This window comes from Tupaia chinensis, unplaced genomic scaffold (assembly GCF_000334495.1).
Source record: "Tupaia chinensis unplaced genomic scaffold, TupChi_1.0 Scaffold144346_1, whole genome shotgun sequence".
Classification (NCBI taxonomy): domain Eukaryota; kingdom Metazoa; phylum Chordata; class Mammalia; order Scandentia; family Tupaiidae; genus Tupaia; species Tupaia belangeri.
This window is the reverse complement of record NW_006204205.1, coordinates 6,150-22,147: the sequence shown is the minus strand read 5'-3', so window position 1 is coordinate 22,147 and position 15,998 is coordinate 6,150. Positions and strand designations below refer to the sequence as shown.

Below are 15,998 nucleotides of genomic sequence, written 5' to 3'. Positions count from 1 at the left end.
GGCTGTATCCCCAGTTAGAGATGGAAAGAGAGTGTCCCCTGGGGCACTGGAAGAAGGTTCTCTGGAGGCAGTGAAGTGGGACCCAAGACAGGGCCTGAGGAATGAATACTTGAGAGCTGAATGGGACAGTGTCCTCTGTGATGGTCCTGACACGCCCTCTAGTTTGGGATGGGCACTCAGGAGGGTCGTCTTTGGGAGCCAGGCAGCTGGTGCCTCAGATTACAGAGGATGTCTCTGTGTGAGAGGGGCTGGGAGGGGCTGGAGGCTTCTCCCCACAATAGGGCTTCCACACACACTGGGATGCCAGGTTTGGGCTCAGGGCACAGTGCCCTGCAAAAAAAGGGTGGGGCTTCTCAATGCTGCTCTACTTAGCAAATGCATCACTTTACTTTGCAAGTTTTCCCAGCCTAGGGCACGCAATGTAAACATCTTAAGATGTGTTTAGGGGCCAGCAGGTGGCATGGTGGTTGAAGTGTTGGACTCCCACATGGCAATTTGAGTCCTGGACCTGATGGCTTGTTTTCTCACTTTCCCTCTCTCTTTCTGTCTCTCTCTGATGAGTGCATGTACCCTGTAGCAAAATTTAAACTAAGAATAATTAAGTAAAATTAAATAATCATTTTTTAAAAGACACTTTGATTTACGCTTACCAATTGCCCATGTGAAAGACATAATTGCCCAAAATTATATTACTGTGTTAAACAGACTTCAGTAATTTTTAATTTGGGGCAAGCTTTCATGGGTACTGACAGGGATCTAGGTAGGAAAAGAAAAGAAAAGAAAAAGGAATCTAGGTAGATAGGGCCATCCCCAAGGTCTACCTAGATAGGTTCACCCTCAAGTTACCCCCTGGTACCCAGACTGAAATGACTGTCTCTCCTTTACCCCCAGAAAGTTCTGAGGACCCAGAAAGGCCCACATGGTGACACGGACATCAGCATGGGGTGCATGTGCTGGCCACCTTGCTAACGCTCTTGCCTTGTTTTCAGCCCCAACGTGTGTGCTGTGCAGAAGCTCATTGGCACCAACAAGAAGTACTTCACCAACTGCAAGCAGTGGTACCAGAGGAAAATCTGCGGCAAGTCAACGTGAGTATCAGTAACTACCCGAGATCACCAGCCACCGAGGCCACACTGCGTACATGCCAGCAGTACATGCCAGCAATAGTAGCCCCAGGCCTGGGCTGCCTAAAGAGCTATGAAGATGCGTGCCCCGACACAGCAGAGAGCTGTGCTGGGAGTGGCATTTTTAGGAAGCTGGCCAGTTTTGTTTTGCATTTTTAAGGCTGCTGACAAGACTCGGATACATTTTCCAGGGCTGCTCTAGAATTGCAAGAACCAACTGTGTGTGTGAGTGTGTGTGAATGTGTGTGTGTTTCACAGCCTCAATAAACGTTACAGATATTCAGTGTAGAAGCCACCAGCACATGACTCTGGGAACAAAAACAGCCCATATACTAAAGAACATCAGCCTGGCTCCACAATCCTAAGGTAAACACCCCCAAAAGATTTAGGGCACATTTGGAGACAGAATAACCTGTTAAGAACATGTTTTCAGACTCTGATTCAACCCTGGCGTTGCCACTTACCCGGGCAGGTTGCTTCATCTGTAGAGCCCTCGGTTGCCTCATCTATAAAACGCAGATCACAAAAGAACCTACCTTGTGAGGTTGTTATGAGGATTGGATGAGCTAGTGTACCTAAGAGTCTGAATACAGTGCCTGGCTCATTGTAAGCACTCAGTAAAAGCTATCTGCTATTTTATTACCCCAGAATTTGCAAGTTTAGACCACACAGACAGTAGGAGTGCCCGGGTGGTTGTGATAGGGCTCATTAGTGCTTCTAAGAGCATAGAGAGAGGTGACCTCCACCCCGACTACCCAGCTGCCTGGTGGAAACAGGGTCAAGCGCATGTTCTTACAGAATTCCGGGGAAACCTAGTCTGTTTTGGCACTCCCTGTCACCAGATCTCGAAGCTGACTCTCTCCTGCAGATGTGCTAGCAAAACTTCCTGAGCCACTTGTGAGGGCCTGACCCTCCTCTTGTCTGTGTAATAGGAGGATTAAGAGGCTCTAAGCCCTTATCTTGAACACTTTCCAGTGTTAGAGATTTTTAAATTGCTTGTGATGTTGCTTTTGAGCACATTCTTCCAACAGAGGGAATGAAAAACACCCTTAGCTTAAAATTCACACGGAAATAAATATTCCAATGTGGGACCCGATTGTGTAAGGCAGTTATCAGTCCTAGTAGCAATAGAGGGAAATTAGGATTCATGGCAGAGCTGTGGAGACACCAGTAGGCTCCCCACCTGCTGACAGCCCAGCTGCAAAGCTAAGAGCTCAGTGAGCTAGGGGGACGCATCTCCCGGGTTCAGTGAACAAACGCCCAGTGATCATTCTTGCTGCTCCAAACAAGAGATTTTGCAAATCGTGTACCATGGATCCTCCCATCATACCCAAAATAAAGAAAAAAAGTCTTTATTACTGATTGATTTTTTTTCCCCCATGGACATATTACTATGTACTCAACTAAATATTTAACTAATTATTTAATTAAACACCAAGCTGGGCCTCACATAATTGCTTCTTGGAAGATGACCAAAGTGTGGTGCCAAGCAAACAGAAATTCCACATGCTAGGTTTCAAAGACCATCGCTTATCTGATAATTCAAGATTTCCTAAAAATGTCATGGTGAGCTAGTCAGGGGTGGCATCTGTTTTGGGAGCCCCGGGTTACATTGGCTTGACTAGTTAACAGTAGCTTGATAAGATTCTCCAGCAGCTCCTAGGCTGACACCGTGGCAGGTGATGAGTGCCTCGCCTTATTGGCTCTTGTTACTTGCATCTCTCTCCATGTGTAAGTCTGGGCAAGGCACAAGCAGCATGGCTGTGTATTGGTAAAATGTTCTTGGTGACCAAGTTATCTTCTCTGAGGTGGGTTTGGCTTTGGGAGCTTGGAGATGTGATGATGCAGCACCTCCACCCAGTGAGCACGGAGTGGGGCCAGGCACCAGGAAAAGGAAAACGTGTGTGGCTGAGATGTAGGCAGGGAGAGTGAGGTTTATAGCAGAGTCAGGCAAAGCCCAGACCCAGGCCCAACTGTTGACCTGGCCTCTTTCAAAGCCAGGAGAAAATTATATTCATATTCAACTGTTGAATGTGACCATTGCTTTAGGCAGCTTCAAAAAGAGGAAATGAAGCTAGGAAAACATGAGCTGATATAAAAACTTCATGATCCAGGGCAAGAGGAAATATCGTATGCAGTGTCAGGAAGGTGGAGCTGACATGGAAAAGATCCAGAGAACTCAGAAAGAGGAAGAAGTTGAATTCATCTGTTGTCCCAGAGAGCTGAGTAAGAGCACCTTTGCAGGGCACTCATGTCCATAGGACTGAGATCAATTGAGGGAGCTGCTGTCTGACCACCACGTGGGCAGAATTCAATTCTGGCTGGATTGACGTCATCCTGAGGGAAGTGGATTCCTAGATGCATTCATTCTGGTGACCAGACTAGAAATGGGAGCATGGTGGTGGTTGGAGCTAAGAGGACCGTCTCAGATGGGGCTAACAGGGGCAGTGAGACTTCCTCAGCAGGACTCTAAGGAAGAGGTTGGCTCAGAAGCGCATGTGGGGATGAAGGAAGCAAAATGTTATGGGGGAGAGGGCTGCACAGGACGTCAAGGGGCCAACGACCATAAGGAGAACTTGAACTTGAAGGCAGACGAAGGGCACCAAGCACAGGAAGTGAAGACTTTGTGGTGTGAGGTCACAGGGAGACACAGGACAGGCCTGGTGGTACAAGAAGTGGCACCACTTTGTGGCTGAAAGGCCCTGGACTCCACTTCCTGGGGAGGGGACTAGCCACAAGATGAGGCTACTTGTCCTCAGACAATAGCTTTTCTGCAATTCCAGAGAGAAGAACCTGTCTTTGGTGTTCTGTGTCAAAACCCAACATAATGGATTTTATTATAGGAAGTGGTTACCCTATTGAAGTGGCTTGAATGAATTTTATTACTTGGAAATTCACTTTAGCTTTTATTTCAGATGCTAAAGAGCACCAGCATGATACAATGGCTAGCCAACAGTGGTTTGTGAGGGGCAGTGGCATTATACTCTGTGATTTCGGGCCCTGGTTTGAATAGTAACCATAAATATTTACATGTGGCAACTTGAGTCAAGGCACAGGAAATTGTGGTCAGGAAGCCTGGCTGCTTCTCCACAGGCCTCCTTTGTGTGAGCCCAGGGGAGTCAGGGGTCTGTTTAGCAGCCACGTTGGAGCTGACCTCATGGAGATGTAATAGTCATAGCAGGAGCTCAGACATCATAAACGTGGCACAGGGAGGACCAGTGTGGAGCTAGCAGGCAAGGGTGACAGCCGTCCATTCCATATGCCTTGAAATTGTCTCATGAGCAACACATTTCACACGGGCAAATCTCTGGAGACCAGGGATGCTGGCAGGACACACCCATTCCTCTAGGAGCAAGCATTGCTTTGCCCAGGGGCCAGAACAGTAATACTTCTTCGGCGCTGTGGTAGAGCTGGACACTGGACTTTTACCAAAGCCAGCTGGAGCTTTTTCATCTACTGGCAGTCAGAGACCTCTGACATGAAACTGAAGAGGGGCCACTCTTTTCCTCCCTTCATGCAACCCACAACCTTGGAATAAATGGGAAAAAGAAGAGGATGGTGAGAAGCCATCCAGGCTGTCTCCAAACCTACACCAATACTTCCTCCCCTGGTCTATAGTCCCTAGACAGCCAGCTGGGGCCCCATGGATAATCTGCTTCAAGATAGCTGAGATCTGACATAAATCAAACCCCAGAGAGCTACCAACCACCTCTGTCAGCCAGTGCTTCCTAAAGGTTCTATCCCATTCTGTAAGACAAGAGACTGCCTAGTGCACATGGGATTTCGTTCTGTTGAGTTTACAAGAACCCATGTACTATCTGGGGTATGGTCTATGGCAGGTAGGAAAGCAACTCCTTTCCCCAGAGATGTCCATCATTCTTCTCTCAGGATTTTGGGGACACACACACACACACACATGCCCTGTGTGTTTTTCATTGGATCCAGGACTCGAACCACCGTCAGCCATGTAGGGTTCAGCCACCTTAACTTCCACACCACCTGCTGGCTGGATGGTCACTTCTTAATTCCAACCTGGAAATGTATTTCCTTACATGGAAAAGGGGACTTTGTAGATGTGATTACAATAAGGATCTTGAGAGGGGGAGGTCATCCTGGATTATCTAGAGGGCCCAGTGTAATCACAGGCTCTTCATAAGAGGGAGGCAGCAGGGTCAGAGTCAGAGAAGACATGATAATAAAAACTGAAGTTGAAGTGATGTGACCACCTGCATTTCCAGGACCAGGAGTGCCACGGGAGGCAGGCAGCCTCTAGAAGCTGGAAAAGGCAAGTCTCTACAAGGAATGTAGCCTTCGGTTTTACTCTGACCTCCAGAACTAGAAGATAATAAATTCATGTTGTTTTAAGCCACCAAGTGTGGCTTATATATGTATCACACTGTGTGATCATTTATTATAGTAAGTAGTGAGAAATTAACACGGGCCTATCAAGTTTTATAGATGTGTTACGGGGATCTGTTCAGTACAATGTGATTTGATCAGTAGCACATTGCTTCTGAGCTTATTAACCTAGCTTCAGTTTTAGAGTTTACACCTGGAATTTTGTTTTGTTTTTGTTTTCAGAAGAAATTTAACAACCAAGCATTTAGTAAACATCATGCATTTCTTTTTAAAAAATTTTTAAAAGAATTATTTTATTCAAATTTATTTATTTACTTAATTTTTAATTTACAGGAGGGGGGAGAGAGAGGAGAGAAAGTGAGCAAGGAAGCCGCTAGGTCTGGGACTCGAACCACAGTTGGCCAAATGGGAGTCCAGCACCTGTAACCACCATGCCATCTGCTGGTCCCCATATCATGCATTTCTTAAGTGCTTCTTATTATGTAAACTCATTCAATTCTTACAATCACCTTCTAAAACAATATGTTATTGGCTCACTTACCAACAGGGAGGCTGAGGTCAGAAAGCCTAAGCAAACTGCTCCAAGTCATCTGCTAAATGGGAGAGATCTGTCCACTCCACTGTGCCGCCCAGGAGGGAATCAAGCAGAGCAGTGAATGTAAGGGACAGGGAGGTGCACGAGTGAGCAGACCTGCAGGGCTTGGGTGAACTGCCCCAGGTCTGTCTCCATAGCCCCCAAACCTGTAGCTGCAGGTTCCAGGAACAAGGCCTCCTCAGGGTCAGAGAAGCCCTCTGGCCCAGAGTCACCAACCTTCTCCTGGTTATTCACCCTTGGTGCAGTGGTCCTTATGATTTCCTGCTGCAAGGGGGCTCCCTATAATGTCCTGTCAGATGAAGGGCCTGGGACTGCAGAGATACAGCAGCCGGGAGCCCTCAGAACGTTCCCCACACCCTGCACACAAACATTGCTACAACACAGCAGGTCCATTTCCTGAAGAGTCCATCCTCATCCCTGAACAGACTGGACCATCATAGGAGACAGAAAATCACACCCTGATTTTCTACTGGGAGGCTCAGGTTCAGCTCCACTGCATTTCCAAGGCCAGGAGTGCAGAAAGTGAACCAGTCCAGTCAGGGAGTCTGTGGGGCACGTCCAAGTCTAGACGATCTCAGTCTGCGTTTGCTCTGCGACTCCTCTCGGAAACCATGGCACTGGGTGGTTTGCCTTCTCTCACAGGAGACTGGCTCTCAGGCTTTACTGATTGGCCCACCGCCTTCCTTCAATCGAGTTAATCCCCAGACACACATAGCCAGAACAGCTGGCCAGACCCATGAAGCACACTTGGGAGAGAGTGATTATTTTAACTTACTATAGTAACTTCTTGGCAAATTATGTTGTCAACTACTTCCCTCTGCCCATTTATGCGTGAAAATGTTAGAGGGAGCGGAAGAGAGTCTCCCAGTTATCTCTGGACTTAAACCTCGGGTTTTGCCCCTCTCCTTTCAACACCTTTCTTAATCAGGCCCCTGACTCTCCTTCTTGCTCAATAGGTCTTCTGACCTGAGAAGCTGGAACAAAATAATTAGTCGCTCATTGCCCCAGAGCATATGCTTTTTGGACCTGAGGTTATTTATCAGATGGTGTCTAGCCAAGGAAAAGCCGGGAGCCTTCCATCAGAACAGCTTTGGCTGACGAGATTAGATGCAGAGCCCAATAGGTCTTTTCTATATAGGGAATTCTCATAACTAGGGACACTGGTAGAAGGCTCCCTCTGGTTTCCATCTATCCTGCATTCAACTTAGAGATGGCATCAGACCACCCTGTGACTGCATCTAGTCCACCTCGCCACAGCATCTGCATCCTTCCTAGAACAGGGCCCAAATACAGTGGCACGCTGGGCTGAGTCTGGGGGGAATGGAGCAGGTCCCTGGTAGACTGCCAGCCCAGAAGTGTTTGATCAAGGTTGTCTCAATGGCTCCAATCATGCTTTGCAACATACAGTCACCCTCTGCTTCTCTGGACCATGCAGACTGGTCCTAAAAAGGGCTGGGATCATTGGGACAGTTAGGAGCAGGTAAACCACTAGCTCTGGAACCATCAGGAGCTAAGAAGCACGGCTTACACATGCGCACCCAGCACGGCAAATGCCAGGCCACGGGCAGCAGAATGGCAGAGGAAGGAGAGGTCAGCAGGGAGAGGACTGCGGGAAAGCTTAATGGCAGAAAGCCCTGCTCTGTTAACCAGGAAACACTACTGGGGAGGCCTTGTGGCCTTGGGGCCTGAGCCTCTGCTGTGGAACTGGGCTGTGTAAGCTACTCCCATGTGATAGCAGAGTGTGGTGACGTGGTGTAAGTCCTACATGCTGACAGAGGTGAGCCCCTATCACTTTAGAGACTCCATGTGTGTCCTCCAGTTGACAAATTTCCTCAATCCCTCTGCTTTCCCTCAAATATTTGCACTGTCAAGGGCAGAGGGAAAAGCATGGGGTGTGAGGAAGTGTAAGGAGAGTCCCAGGTCTGCCCTTACTCACCTGCGATCTTGAGGCACCCTCTTGCCCCTCAGAGCCCCCACGCTGTGGAGTATGCAACACCCACATAAGCAGGGGCTCTAGAGATGAGGATAGGACCATTCCTCCCACTGTATTCTGCAACTCCATGGAATGTCCCAAGATACTTTTGGAAAGAAACTTGAGTTTTGGGGGACTTCAACTTATTTCACTGTCCCAGCCCAGCCATGGAGCCCAACTATTTATCAGAGAAAGTCTGGGACCCCATGCATGGATTCAGGCTTTGAGATTCTGGTGGTGCTGGTCCTTCTGCCTCAGTAGCCATTGGAGAGCCACAGCCATGACTCTGTGCTATCCATGGCTGTGGGCCTTGATAAGGGCCACAAAGTGACCAAGAACATAAGCAGGCCCAAGTGCAGCCACCGCCACCACGGGCGCCTCACCAAACACACCAAGTTCATGCGCTACATGATCTGGGAGGTGTGCTGCTTCGCCCCCTAACAGCAACGCTCCATGGAGTAGCTCAGGGTGTCCAAGGACAAGTGCATCCTCAAGTTCATCAAGAGGGTGTGGACATACATCCACGCCAAGAGGAAGCTCAAGGAGCTGAACAACCTCCTGGCCACCTTGCGTAAGAAGGCCTAAGCTCCCTCCACTGTGGAAATAAAGCCTAATTTAAACTTGGGAAAATTAAAAAAAAAAAAAAAAAAGACTTGGAACGTTCCCTACATTTTGCTGGGAGAAGTTGGCAGACATTGTCCTTCTCTGAAAGAGCACTTCTCTCTTCCATAGGAACAAGCTCATTGATTTGAATTGTGAGTGTGGGGACCAGCAGTTAGCATAATGGCTATGTCACTGGAGTCCCACATGGTCAACCGCGGTTCGAGTCCCGGACCCGGTGGCTTAAACTCACGCCAGGCACATGTGTGTGCGTGCCCAAGATCCCAAGAGGAGAATGGAGGAGAAGGGATTGCAGCGTGGCCATCCCCTCTGGGGGGTGATTTCTCACTTTCTATCTCTCTCCATCTCTCTCTGTCTGTCTGGCGAGCGCACGTGCCCTATAGCAAAAACCTCTCCAAAAAGAAAAAAAAAAAAAAAAAAAGAATTGTGAGTGTGAGAGGACCTCTAGAGATCATCCAGTTTAACTTCATCCTGTTTTATAGATTTGGAAACTGAGACCAGAGAGAAAAATCGATTTTCAAGTTCATTCTACCCTAGTTACTGGTAGAGCCAAGTCTTTTAATTCTGGTGCTTTCTCTTACACATCCTGCTTTGAAAGTTGTGTATCAGTCAAGTCTCACTTGAGTTGCAGAAGATGATTTTTCTTTCTTTCTTGCCTGTTTTAAGGTTTTTGCCATAGGGCATGTGCACTCACTTGGAGAGAGACAGAGAGAGGGAAAATGAGACCACTTCCCAGTCCCTTCTCTTCCATCTTCCTCTTAGGATTTTAGACTTGCATGCACACATGCCCAGCATGATTTTCAAGCTGCCATGTCCATGGCCCAAATTGAGGTGGTACATGTGGGAATCCAGCACCTTAATCACCACATCACCTTCTGGCCCAAGATGACTTTAATTTCTGAAAATAAAATTATGGGTTGGTCCGAGTCAACCTGAATAGCCCTTATAAGTACAGAGACAAAAGGTTCGAAAGGAACAAGATGGAAGGAAGGCTGGAGAAAGGAGGAAGAAGAAGGCAGGAGGGTGGAGAGAGCAGGTAAAAGAAGAATGTGTATAACTTGTCACTTCTTAGTCATTTCCTGGGGGGGTCCATTTCTAGCAAAGTGACACCTGCTGTTCCCTGGCAGCCTGAGAACCCTAGTTAATCTGTCTCTAAGACATCCCCACCCACTGCAGCCCGACCCCTGCCCCCTGATAACAGATGAACCAGACTCATCTTCACTTGACTAAGTCTTCCCTGAGATGGTTCCAGTTGAATTAGTAAGCACCCTCCAGTGCCCCACAAAGACCCTCTTTCTTCCAGATAGGCCTGCTGCTCTTCTGGGGATGTCATTAAGGGTCCCACAGTCCCTGTGAGCATCCCACAGTTAGCAGTCCTGTAGCAGAACCCACTGCAATTAAAATCTGAGTTCTCTCCCATCCCACAGGACATCTTCATGTATAAAACAGGAAGAGGAGGACCAGCAGGTGGCGTGGTAGTTAAGGTGCTGGATCCTACATGGCCAAGTCCATGGGTTCAAGTCCTGGACCCTGTGTCCTGAAAAACATACTGACCACATATGCATGTCCAAAATCTTGAGAGGAGAATGGAGAAAGGATTGCGGTGTGGCCATCCCCTACAGGGGGAGTGACTTCTCACTTTTCCTCTCTATCTCCCTTTCTCTCTGCCTCTCTCTGGCAAGTGCATGTGCCCTATGGCCAAAATAAATAAATAAATAAATAAATAAATAAATAAATAAATAAATAAATAAATAAATAAAAAATGGAAGAGGAAGGACATGTCTGTTTACATTGGGGTCAAAGAGAAGCTGTGCTTTTTGTGCCGGTGCAGAGTGACCTTCAGCAGAACTTGGGGTTTTGATATTAAGCAGACTTTCTTGGCTGTGGGCTTTCAGTAACTTCCCTCCTTGCACTGTCATCGAAGTTTCTGTCTTATGGGCTTCCCCAGAGTACTGGGTTAGCTAAAGCTCTGTGTTTAGAACTTCAGACTATGGTCAATGTCCCATGATGAACTGACTGATCCCTTTAATTAGGAGAGGAGAAAGATGTTAGTTTTCCTGGACAAAGGTCCAAGCTATATGACATACTTGTTTTTATCAAACCAACAATATGAGTTGCCTCCTGGAAGAACAATGGGCTATTTGAAGGATGAGCCTGGGTAGAGAATATTTTAATATATAATCCTTGGTATATTTTCAGTGTGAAACCATAAAAATGTTTTTCTTGATTAAATTTTTTAATGTAAATTTTTTTTTCAAGAATTATTTATTTAATGTTATTCTTTAAATTTTGCTATAGGACACATGTACTCACTAGAGAGAGAGAGAGAGAATGAAAAAGCAAGCTACCAGGTCTGGGACTCAAACCCCAGCCAGTCATGTAGGAGTCTAGCACCTTAACCACCATGCTACTTGCTGGTCCCATAATTTAAAGAAATTTTTAGAGAACATCTTTGTAAGAGGACCTTTGGTTTTATTTTTTTATTTTAACTTTTAAAGTTTGTAAAGATGGAGACAACCTTAACAATCACATATAAGCTACCCTTTTTGATGATTAAGTCAGAGAGCTAGAGGACTGTGAGAGACTTAATCCAGTGACCACCACATGGTACAAACACGCATTTTCCAGATGAGGAAACTCAGGCCTAGAGAGAAGATGAGACTGGCTAGGATGTCCCAGGTAGTTAGAAGCAGACTGAGAGCTAAAACTGGTACAGGGCTCTCGCTACTGGTCCCTGCTGCCTCTCAGGAAGACTACACCTTGGGATTCCCGTAGGTTCTGTTGGAAGTAAGTTCTTGGTGAGTTATGTGTACTGACCACATTACCGAATATGCTGCCACCATCCTCTGCTTCCCAGTTGATTTGCTAGAGGTATTGGCAACCACTGGGAACATTCTACAAGGCTGAGGAGTGAGACACAAATATGACCAATGAAAGGCACAAATACAACTTAGCAAATGATCTCCTGAGAGTAGGCTGTGTCACCCGCCATTCCTCTTCCTCACCCGTGGAGGTTCTTCCCAGAGGGGACTGCATGATACGTGAGGAGAGATGAAGCCCTGCCCAACATACATGTATGTGTGTCTCGTTACAGAGTCATCAGCTACGAGTGCTGTCCTGGATATGAAAAAGTCCCAGGCGAGAAGGGCTGTCCAGCAGGTAAATACACCAGGCCTTGCCTGCTGGCATGTGTGGAGGTGGGCAAGGAGAGCACCCTGTAAAAGGTCGCAACAGGAGTCTATGGGATGAGGATGCCAACACGGCATTTTCCTTACGTACTCACTGGCTTCTGGGTTGCATGTGAGGATCAAGGGTGGGAACTGGAAATGCTGGAAGCTGGAGGCATCCCCTGAGCCCCTCCTGACCTCCTCAATGAGCAGGTATAGCAGACGCACATGCTGGCCTGCCGTGCTCTGCTCAGCGGGCCCAGGCTCATCGTCTCTGCCTGGTTGTGATCCTAAACACATCCAGCAGGGTTAGTTTGATGGCCCTTCCATTTCTCATCAGTCCTGCTAGAGAGCAAATGGGATTGCTTGGTCCCTGGTTGGGCTGGGAACCCCAAGCCATGCCCACCTCTTTCTGGGGTCTAAATTTGGCCCATTAGAGTTCTATAGGGAGGCGAGCACAGGCCAGATGGGCTCACCCTGAGTCAACACACAGGCTACCACACAGGGCCGTGCTGAGCCGAAGACAGCTTCACACCCGTGCATTGTATCAGAGCCTTCCTTTCTTGCCACAATGGGCAGAGGAGTGTTTTATTTTCACTTAGAAATATTAGCTATTTTTAACTTTAACTTTAAAATAGCAGCTAGTTTTAAAGTTAGAAGTGTGAGACTGAGACTTAAAGGATAAGGGGGAATTTGGCCCTAAAGCAATGAAGGTGTTGCTGCCCTGGATGGGGCTGTGGCCTTACTGCCTCAAGGGGGAGGAAAGGGAGGGAGAATGGATGGGGAAGGAGAGTTGGGAGTTCAACCTGTGAGCCTCTGAGGTCTGAGGGTCAGACCTTTAATACATTAGGTTCACTGTCTGAAAAGGCCCTTCTAAACTTCAGGCTACATTTGAGAAATATTTTATTACCTTCGAATACACAAAGTATATAAAATGTTTTTATTCTGTTGGTTCATCGGAAAAAAATCACAATGCATTTTTTGCATAGAAAACAGGAAAATACATCATGACTTTCTCAATAACCCAGTAGTAGAAGCCATAAGGGAACCAGTTTGATAACTAGATAGATCCATAAGACTAGTCTACCATATGAAATCTATTTCTGGTATACTTTCCTGCCTATATTAATTATCCTAAGGTCTAGGAATAAAAGCTTTGCTTTGTTGTGTTTAAAATGATTAAAAATGGGGACCAGCAGATGGCATAATAGTTACATTGCTGGACTCCCATATGGCTGACCAAGATTTGAATCCTGGACCAGGAGACTTGAAACTCACACCAGGCACATGTGCGTGCATGCCCAAAATCCCAAGAGGAGACAGGATTGTGGTGTGGTCATCCCCACTGGAGGGTGATTTCTCATTTTCTCTCTCTGTCTCTCTTTCTCTCTCTCTCTCTCTCTGGTGAGCATACGTGCTATAGCAAAAATCTCTCAAAAAAAAAAAAAAGTGTTACAAATGACCAGTTAGCTGAGTTCAAGAAGGGAGAGTGTGGCCTGGTTGTGGAGGGCCTGCAGAGACCCATCCCTCCTTCTGTCCTCTGCCCCTGCAGCCCTGCCGCTCTCAAACCTTTATGAGACCCTGGGAGTCGTTGGATCGACCACCACTCAGCTGTACACGGACCGCACAGAGAAGCTGAGGCCTGAGATGGAGGGGCCCGGCAGCTTCACCATCTTTGCCCCTAGCAACGAGGCCTGGAGTTCCTTGTCAGTCGTAAGATGACCTACTTCTGTCCGGGGGACTCTTACTGGAGACCATCACATTCCCTGAGGGGTGGGCATGGAGAATGGGATTCTGTAGTGATTCCCTACCGTTCACAAAGCTTTTTCCTTAACCCTTCATGTGAAGGGTTTGAGCTAAACAATACCTCACCAGGTTCCATTGGACGGACAGGCCTTTGTGCTCATGGAGGCAAAGAACAGAGGCCTGAGTTCACTGGGGCTTAGCAAGCATGTCTCCCAGATTGCAAGGCCCACTGTTGAATGTGGGGTCTGCAGCCCCCTGACTGTCACACTGCTTTTCCCTCCAGGAGGTGCTGGACTCCTTGGTGAGCAACGTCAACATCGAGCTGCTCAACGCCCTTCGCTACCACATGGTGGACAGGCGGGTCCTGACTGACGAGCTGAAACATGGCATGGCCCTCACCTCCATGTACCAGAATTCCAACATCCAAATCCACCACTATCCCAATGGGGTAGGGGCATCCTCATTGCACAGTCTGGGTTTTGCCCACAGGAGACCTCTTCTGGTTGGAATGTGCAGTGGTTTCTGGGTTCTGCTCCTGCAGCAGTGATAAGCTGGGCAGCCCCCCTGCCCCTCAGGCTGCTTCTCCTGGGGCCCTCTAGTTTTGTGGCGTTTGGAACCCACTTTCTGCTGCTGTGCTAGAAAACACCGTCTTCCCCTCCTGGGGCTTCCAGGCTGTGCCTTCGTTGTCAACCACTCATTCTTGCTCCTTCTCTGGGCAGATTATAACCGTCAATTGCGCTCGGCTGCTGAAGGCTGACCACCACGCGACCAACGGTGTGGTGCACCTCATTGATAAGGTCATCTCCACGGTCTCCAACAACATCCAGCAGATCCTCGAGATCGAGGACACTTTTGAGACTCTTCGGGTAAGGGACTGCCCTGGGTGGAGGCCCAGGCAGGGGTCGCACTGCCTCCCAAGAGGGGCTGGCAGGACCTCTTCTGTCTCCTGTGGAAAACATGGAGCAAGCTCCCCTAAGTGCCCATGAATGTGGGGAGTCCACTCACCAGACACTCGGCTGACCTAATCTGTCTACTTCATAAAACTTGCCTTTCCCTAGCTCTTTGAAAACTCTGCAGTTCATGGCTGCAGCAGGACGGGGTCCTCTGAGCCTGGGGCTGCCTGGGCCCGCACTGTGGGAAACAGGTGGGGGGCTCTAGATGCTTGTTCCCGCAGAGAGCACTAGAGAAAGGCCCACCAGGCTGCCTGATGCTCCTGGACCCCTGTCCCCACCATGGACCCCTATTCTAGGCATACCCATGTTGCTTCGGATCCCAGGCCATTAGAGAGGCCACCAGTGTGGACACAGGAGCCTGGAGTCTGACTTCCGCCCTGGTTTCTGTTCCAAGACCCGCAGAGCACTGTCCTCCCCTGCCCAGCAGGCCCCGTCTCCCAGCTGGAGGGCCGAGCAGGCGTTCCTCTAGGCAGTGGCTGCTCAGGAGGAAGTGAACGTGGCTGCCCTGTCAGGATTTCCGCCCTGATTCAAGGAGAACTTCCTAACCACAAAGGGTACCAGGGGGAGCTGGGCAGTCCCTCCCTGGAGATCTCCACCACAGAGAGGCAAACATGCAGGGGCAGCTAAACCAAGGGCCTATGCAAGTAATGGGGGGCTCTTCGGGGCTAACACCCATATTCCCTTCTGACTCGTGCTTATTACGCCCTCTCCTTTCCAGGTGGTGTTCTGTGTGCCGGGGTGTAGGGGTAAATGAGGCAGGCACATGTCTGTCCTCAGCAGACCTAGGACTCTATCCTGGGGGGGCGGACAAGAACAAATAAGCAAGGTGGCCCCCCGGACTGTGGTGTGCGTTATGAAGGTGGCAGGTGTGGGTGGTGGCGAGAGGCTAGCTGGGACTGACGGTCAGGGCAGGTCTCTCTACAAGAGATGACTTTTGAGCTGAGGCCTGAAGGACAAGGATGGCTCAGAGATACAAACCTCTGGGGAAGAGCAGAGCACAGCAGGAGACAAGAGAGCGTGAGCAGGCGCAGCACACGGGAGGTCAGGGGGCAGGGTGGGAAGCACGAGGCAGCGGAAAGCTGAGGTCAGGGCTACCCAGCCAGATCCCACAGGACCTTGCACACCCAGTGAAGGGGACATCTCATCCCTAGAGCAGCAGAAAACCACCAGGGCTTGTAGAAGGTGGTCTGGCTGCTGTGTAGACAGAGCAAGACAATGGACACTCACAGACTCTGTAAGTAATTAGCAGTTAACTAGTGAATTACAGAAGTGAGGATGGAGGGGACCAGCAGTTAGTGTAATGGCTATGTCGCTGGACTCCCATGGAGCCAGCCGTGGTTCGAGTCCCGGACTCGGTGGCTTAAACTCACACTGGGCACATATGTGTGTGTGCCCAAGATTCTGAGAGGAGAATGGAGGAGAAGGGATTGTGGCATGGCCATCCCCCCCTGGGGGGGGGTG

The 15,998-nt window shown here is 48.7% G+C and overlaps 1 protein-coding gene across 1 annotated transcript in view; it reads left to right on the top strand.

Moving 5' to 3' along the window:
• Positions 1-15,998, top strand: part of TGFBI (transforming growth factor beta induced) — a gene marked incomplete at both ends in the record, with an annotated part of 28,246 nt that overhangs the window by 6,768 nt on the left and 5,480 nt on the right. Inside the window, 5 exon segments of the mRNA XM_006166906.2 lie at positions 990-1,088; positions 11,766-11,830; positions 13,391-13,551; positions 13,868-14,032; positions 14,304-14,450. Coding sequence (XP_006166968.2) covers positions 990-1,088; positions 11,766-11,830; positions 13,391-13,551; positions 13,868-14,032; positions 14,304-14,450 — 637 coding nt within the window.